The 7,353-nt window shown below is 47.4% G+C and overlaps 1 protein-coding gene and 1 pseudogene across 1 annotated transcript; both read left to right on the top strand.

The window, feature by feature from the left end:
- The first annotated feature begins 564 nt into the window (after window positions 1-564).
- LOC118919655 (lysine-specific demethylase 4D-like) lies at window positions 565-2,372 on the top strand. The gene has a single exon (XM_036899771.2). It carries the CDS (start codon window positions 565-567, stop codon window positions 2,134-2,136), a length of 1,572 nt encoding a protein of 523 aa, XP_036755666.2. The 3' UTR covers window positions 2,137-2,372.
- A 3,331-nt stretch (window positions 2,373-5,703) lies between these two features.
- Window positions 5,704-6,876, top strand: LOC118919693 (nicotinamide phosphoribosyltransferase-like; annotated as a pseudogene).
- Window positions 6,877-7,353: the final 477 nt, after the last annotated feature.

The following is a 7,353-nucleotide window of genomic DNA, read 5'->3' as shown; positions in this document are numbered from 1 at the left end:
TACTGTCCAAATAGTTCCCCAAAGAATGATTTCCATTCTCTCTATGAGGGTATGAGAATTCCCATTGTTCTACATCAACACCACATCCTATATTGTCAATTTTATAAAAATTTTAGCCTTTCTTTGAGTGTGAGATAATATCCCATGGTGGGATCCCATGGTATTTTACTTGTAGCTCCTGAATAACTTTCTCCGAACATTAATGTTCAAGCTTTTGTATTCTTTCTTCTAGGACTTGTTTTAAACACTGTCCTGAAGACAGTACATTTGGAAGACCGAACACCCAGGACTGGGTGAGTCAGGAGGCCTCAGAGAACCAACCCCAGTGCCAGCTGAGGAACACCACAGAGTTGCACGTTCAGCCTCCTGTACCAGCTTCTGCCCAGAGGGCAGTCTCCTGGGGAAGCAGCAGGCCCAAAAACATCATCTCATTTACACCACAGTCCACGGGTGGTTCCTGCTGACTCAAAGACACTCACACCAATTTTGGAACAATAGCATTTTCCACCATGCTCAACCATCCAGACCATACCTGAAGACTTGAGAGTTCGTTTGTTCTTCATAATGGAAGCCATGATGTCTCAGGCTAACTGTACCCAGAACCCAAGTTGTAGAATCATGACCTTCTACCCAACTGAAGAAGAGTTTAATGATTTTGAGAAATACATTATTTATATGGAATCTCAAGGTGCACACCGAGCAGGTGTGGCCAAGATAATCCCCCCCAAGGGCTGGGAAGCCAGGAAGACATACAATGACATCGGTGACATCCTAATCCCCAGTCCCCTCCAGCAGGACGTCTTGGGCAGGGCTGGTGTGTTCACTCAGTACTCCAAGAAGAAGAAGGCCATGACGGTCGGGGAGTATCATGACCTGGCGAACAGTGCTAAATATCAGGCACCCCCGCACTTAGATGTTGACGATTTGGAGCGAAAATTCTGGAAAACCCGGCTCTACAGTTCACCGATCTATGGCGCTGATGTCAACGGCTCCTTATTTGATGCAAACACCAAGCAGTGGAACCTCAGACACCTGGGAACCATTCAGGATCTGCTGGAGCAGGAGTGTGGGGTGGTCATTGAAGGCGTCAACACACCCTACCTGTACTTTGGCATGTGGAAGACCACGTTCGCGTGGCACACTGAGGACATGGACTTGTACAGTATCAACTATGTGCACTTTGGGGAGCCCAAAACGTGGTACGCGGTGCCCCCAGAGCATGGCTGGCGACTTGAACACCTGGCCAAGGAGCTCTTCCCGGCCAGTGCCCACAGCTGCGGGGCCTTCCTGCGGCACAAGGTGGCCCTCATGTCTCCCACTGTCCTCAGGGGCAACAGGATCCCCTTCAGTCGCGTCACGCAGCAGGCTGGCGAGTTCATAGTGACATTTCCGTACGGGTACCATGCTGGCTTCAACCACGGCTTCAACTGCGCGGAGGCCATCAACTTCGCCATGCCGCGCTGGATCGACTATGGCAAAGCGGCCTCTCAGTGCAGCTGCGGGGAGGCCAGGGTCAGCTTTCCCATTGATGTCTTCGTGCGCACCCTGCAGCCCGAGCGCTATGAGCTCTGGAAGCGTGGGCAGGACCGGGCGGCGGTGAACCACGTGGCGCCCGCGGCCGTGGGCAGCCAGGAGCCGGGCGCCTGGAAGGAGTTGTGGGCCACCAGGAGAGCCGCACTGGGCCTCCGGGACCTGCCGCCCCGCCGCGCACTGAGCCCTGCCAGGCAGGTGGCCGTGGGGCGAAGGGGCCACCGCCGCACCCCTAGGCTGCCTGCGTCTCGGCGCTGCGTGCGGGCCTCTGATCCTACCTCTGTGGCTCAGGGCGGGGACGCCACTTGTCGGACCCGGGAGCGCGGCTCAGCCCTGCTGACAACCCAGGGCCCATCTGACCTGGGTCTCCACCCAACTGGCAGGCGTGGTCCTGGCCGTCGTCCTCGGGAGCAGGGGACTCAGGAGCTGACTGACCAGGTCCCGGCCAAGAGGCGCCTCTTGCTGAGCACAGCATGTGCAGCTCAGGTTCCTAATGCTCAGGCCCTTTCTCCAGATGGACCCTCACTGGACAACCCTGCACCACCGAGCCCTGCGTCCCTGCATTCTGCTCAGGCTTCCGGGTGCTGCAGTGTCCCTGCACCCTAAGCCCAGGGGACGTTTTGGTAGCCCGCCTCTCTTACACGTGGAGGCTCCCTAAGTGTGGGCACGTGTACACCTCAGAGCCTTCGCAACGTGCGGTGCTGCCACGGGACCTGCTTAGTCCACATTATTTACAACTAACTGCTTATTCTTCCTCCCAGACACCGTTACCTCTTTCAACACTTGCCAATGAGGTTTCATCCACTGAATGCTTGTCTCTGCAAACGAGGCCCCACAGACATTGCCAAAGCCTGACTGCACCTAAACCCCCATTCTCTCGGCCAGCTCTGGGTGCTGCTGCGATTTGGATGAATCCTAGACTTCGGTTCCCCTCTGATCTCTTCCCTTCCCTCTTTCCCTCTCCTCCCCACTTTCTTAGAAAACCAGGCCCTTTTGACCAGTTTGATCTGTAGAGGCTCAGAAAATAATTGTTTCTGAGTCATTGGTGCCTTTAAAATGTATCACCAGCATTTTTTTTCAAAACTATATTAAAGGTAACCAAAATGTTAAAATCTGATTTTATTTCTAATGTCGTCTATTCAGCCAATTGAAGAATGAAAGTTATTCTTTTCTGCACTCTTCTTAATAGTTATATCAAAGCATTTCAAACAAAACTTATTTTTATGGGCTGGTTATATTGTGTGATGTTGGTGAATGATTTGGGGGGGATGCTTGTTGGGTTCTGGCTGGCTGGCTGGAGGGGGAATTTGGTTTGCCAGCCATATCTAAGGATGACTTGGTGGAAACCACCTGGGAAACTGTGTACCTGGCCGGGCAGTGCACCCCAAGTTGCCGGGAGAGATGAGCAAGCACAGAACAGAAGAGCCATTATCTTGCTGAGTCTCCACTTCCTTTTCAACACTATATATTTCACATGGTTAATTCATTGATTCATCCCAATAAGCAAGTCCACTACTAAATGAACATGACAACACCAATGGCAACATGTGCTGTGAAGAAGTAAAGGGGATGTGATGATAGAGCAGAACGGGCAGGGCTGGCCTTCTGTAGGTGGCCCAGGAAAGCGTCCTGGAGCAGGAGACCTTCCTGAGACCCAGTCGGCGAGAAGGAAGGTCCAGAGCTGACTCTCACTTTAAGGAAACAGCAAGTATAATAGACCTAATGTGGGATTTAATGGTTTTGTTTCCTTGGGAATAGAAAGGAAGCTCATTTGTGTCTGGGGCAGAGGGAGAGAGAGGGAGGCAGGGTCTGAAGCATATAGGTGCTGTGGTTCATGTGAAATATCTGAATTTTTTCAACTTGAAATGAGAAGGCATGGGAAATTTAGAACAGCACTTGACATGAAGTGATTTACACATTTAAACAATCATCTTACTTCTGTGGGCAAGGTGGGAGCAGGAGTAATAGAACAACTTAAGGAATATAAGTGAGAGTTACTTAGACTTATGCATTAGTAATGAAATGCACTGAAGTGGACAGTTCAGAATCAACTTTAGATATGAAAATTTCTCCTAGGAAATTATTTTCAGTGTATTTGGGGCTAGAAAAACATAACCCTCCCATTAATGTAAGCTTGATTTGAGAGCTAATCACCAATTTTTTGATCAAGCATTTGTCATTTTAAATCTTGTGCTGAGAAAGAAAACAGAACCTCCCAAACTTTGCTCTGCCATTCACAGCCTAGATGGAGTCACCTTGGCTTTTCTGAGGGTTCCAAAGAATTGCTGTGAGGCAGAAAGGGGCCAAGTGTGAAATACTGATCTGGGGGTTGCAGGCCACCAATTTTATCTGACTGTTAGATGCAAAAACTTGGGATCCAGAAAGGCAGTAAGGAGAAAGTAATGGGTCAACTATTTGCATCAGGTTGGTTTAAATTAAGAACTATGACTGTAGCTTCCCAGCAGACAAAGCGATCATCAGGTTGACAATGTTGTAATCTGCAGGAGAGGCAAGAGTGACCACACTGGTAGGAGGGCCAGGGGTGAGCCGCCACAGGCTGCTTCCCACACTCACCCTCCTGAGGAGCAGATGCCCATACCTGAACATCTGCCTGCTCCACACCCCTGGAAGGCTGCATAGCTTATTCCTGAGGCAAGAAGGGTCCCTAGCTCAGGATCCACTTTGCACATGAGGAGACGGAGCCCAGCTCAGGGTTCTTCCTACAGAACTGTCACTTCTACCAGATGGTACAAGCTTTGACCTGAAAGGCAGCTCCAGCAATTTCACTGGACTAAGCATCGCCTTCCAGATGAGCAAAGTCAGGAGCAGGCACACCTACTGTGCAAGATTCCCACAGGTCCGTGCAGGCCCGGCCCAGCTCCAGACTTCATCTGGGGCACTCCTGTGGCCATCTGCAGACCCAGGTTCAGGGCACGAGGTCAGAGGCACTTTGGCAAAAGACTCCCCACCCAGCTCAATGCCTTTCCCTGGGCCCACACATCTTTCCTAGAGCCTCCAGCCTATCATACATTTGGTTTGTTCTTTCTGCAATGCTATGCAGCTGTGAGGGAGAAGATTGCATGGACCCACAGCCAGGGATTGGTGACTCAGAGGTGCCCATTCCAGGAGACAGTCTCTTGCCTCATGCCATGTTAGACACCCAGGGCCAGACCCTGGCATCTGCCAGCAGCCCACCCTCAGAGAAGGGAAAGCTCTTCCACCCTCACCTCTGTTGTGTGGGTTTTACGTGACACTCATTCATTATTTTTTTCTGCAGGACTATCTGCTGTGCAGACACTTGGGATGGGTTACTGGCCCATCTTCTGGGCAACCCTGTGAAAGCCACCTTACATACTGGCAGAGTTGATGGGAAATAAAGATGTAGGTATATGCTATCCACAAGAGATTTTAGAGGTTAAGACTCAAGAAGGTTGAATGTTATATATGGAAAGATATTCCATGCAATAGAAACCCAGAGTAACCTGGGGTAGCTATATTAGACAAAAATGACATTAAATAAAAGCTTTTATAAAGGTGAAACCAAGACATTATATGTTCATGATGGGGTTGATTGATCGAGAAAACAAAATAGTTACAAACACATTCCCCAAACATCAGCACTCCAAAATTTATGAGGCTAACTATGATAGCATTTAGAGAGAAATAGAAGGCTCTATAATAAAGTCTGGAAACTTAAATAACCTACTTTCAATAATGGATAGAACAGCTAGACAAAAATATAAGGAAATAGAGATGGGAACATAGGATGTGAACAACACAATAAACCAATTGCATGAAACTGATATGTAGAGGCATTCCACATCACAATAGCCAAATGCACATTTTCCTCCAGGCAAGTAAAATTTCTTCAAGATAGATTACATGAGAGGCCACAAAACAAGTCTTAAAATTTAAAACAATGAAACTCATTCAACAATGAAATAGAAAAAAGAAAAACTGTGCATAAATCTTGGAGCTGAAGAACACTGGGGCTGCACTGAAGAATTCAAGAGAGAGCTTCAACAACAATCTTGACCAAGAAGTAAACTAGAAGATAGTGAATTTGAAATTATCTGGTCATAGGAGCAAAAAGAAAAAGGAATTAAAAAGTGTGAGGGAAGCCTAAAAGACAGGTGAACTCAAAAAAAGAAACAATATATGCACTATGGGAAACATAGAAGACAGGAAAGAGAAAGGGATATAAAGTAAATTTAAAGCAATAGTAGCTAAGCCTTCCCAAACATGGAGAATTTAGAAATGGACATCCAGATACATGAGGCCAAATCGACCCAGATACATTGAACACATAAAGGGCCACACTGACACACATTAAATTTAATTTTAAAGAGTCAAAGACAGTAAATGCTGTGCACCACTGCCACTGTGGCCCACAGCAGAGCCGCAGGGCCTGCCCTCCTCTGGCACAAGGTGAGGCCCTTTTTGTCCTTCGCTGCCACTCTGGGTGGCCCATGATGCTCAGCTCCCCCGGCTCCAGCCCGAGATGAATGCTGAGGCAAAGGCCCAGTTCAACATCCTCCTGGCTACCAACTACTACAATGTTGCTCACTATAAACAATACCCATCGAGCACAAGCAACATTTATTCCTACTTTGAATGCCGTGAAAGAAGACAGAAAACTCCACAATGAGGAAGATGTAATTTAATGAAACAGTGTTTCATGGGTTGCAGTACATTCTTAATAAGTACTGGAAAGGCAATGTAGTGACCAAAGAGAAATTCTAGGATGCCAAGCAGGTGTAGAGAGCATTTCTAAGATAATTAATGTCTTAAATGAAAAAGGGATGCAACTACATTCTTGAGAAATATGGACGTATTACAATAGAAATAAAAGCTGTTCCCAAGGTCTCTGTTATTCCCCAAGGAAATGCTCTTTGTAGTGGAAAACACAGATCCAGACTGTTACTGGCCTCCAAATTGGACTGAGACTCTTCTTGTGCAGTCCTGGTATCCAGTCACAGGGGCCACACATTCCAGAGAGCAGAAGAAAATTTTGGCCAAATATTTGTTATGACACATCTGGTAACCTAGATGGTCTAGAATACAGGTTACATGGTTTTGGCTACAGAGGACTTTCTTCTCAAGAGGCTGTGGTCAGACAAGAGCCTGTTCACTTAGTTAACCTCAAAGGCACACAGTGGCAGGAAATGCTGGGATTAAAAAAACTATGGAATGAAAGATCCTTTTTCAGGTTATTCGGCTCCAGCAACAAACACAGTACCATAGCAGCTTGGAGGAAAGACCAGGAAAAAGATATTTTGAACATTAGTAACACAGCTTTCATGGGTGCCTGTATCTGTGCTCAGATACAGCTGGGACATTTTTTAATGCATGTGAGAAAATATGGAGTGAAGATTTAAAGATATTGATTCCTGAAATCCTCTTGACCTCTGTGTGGGTAAAATTATAATATTTCCAGAATATCTCGCCTGGCTTTACTGCATTTGCATATCGTCAGTGGTGGAGAGAAGTTCATCTCCATATCAATGGGTAATTACCTGGGCAACTAAGGGCTTATCTGAACCTGAAAGGTTAGGGGGAGATGCTTGCTTGCTTGCTTTTGCCAGAGCAGAAGAGAGAGATGGCCGTGGACTGCGGCGGGTTGTAAGCAATAAATGGATTTTAAACTTCATTTCTCCCTTTAACTGATTTCAGTTTTAGAGGTATTTTGTCTCAGGATTTCATCTCCCTGGACTTACATCTGGCAGTAATGAATGGCCACTGGTGGGTGCCTTGGAAGAGGTCACCCAAACCTCCTCAGGTCTCTGCCTAAAATGCTCCTGCAGGATAAGCCTCCGGAGGCCA

Source organism: Manis pentadactyla, chromosome 13 (assembly GCF_030020395.1).
Source record: "Manis pentadactyla isolate mManPen7 chromosome 13, mManPen7.hap1, whole genome shotgun sequence".
NCBI lineage: Eukaryota > Metazoa > Chordata > Mammalia > Pholidota > Manidae > Manis > Manis pentadactyla.
Note: the sequence above shows the minus strand (reverse complement) of the source record. Positions and strands in the feature narration are given on the sequence as shown.

Excerpts from the sequence above, each read along its gene's own strand:
- LOC118919655 (XM_036899771.2), top strand. The coding sequence starts at position 565 with ATGGAAGCCATGATGTCTCAGGCTAACTGTACCCAGAACCCAAGTTGT.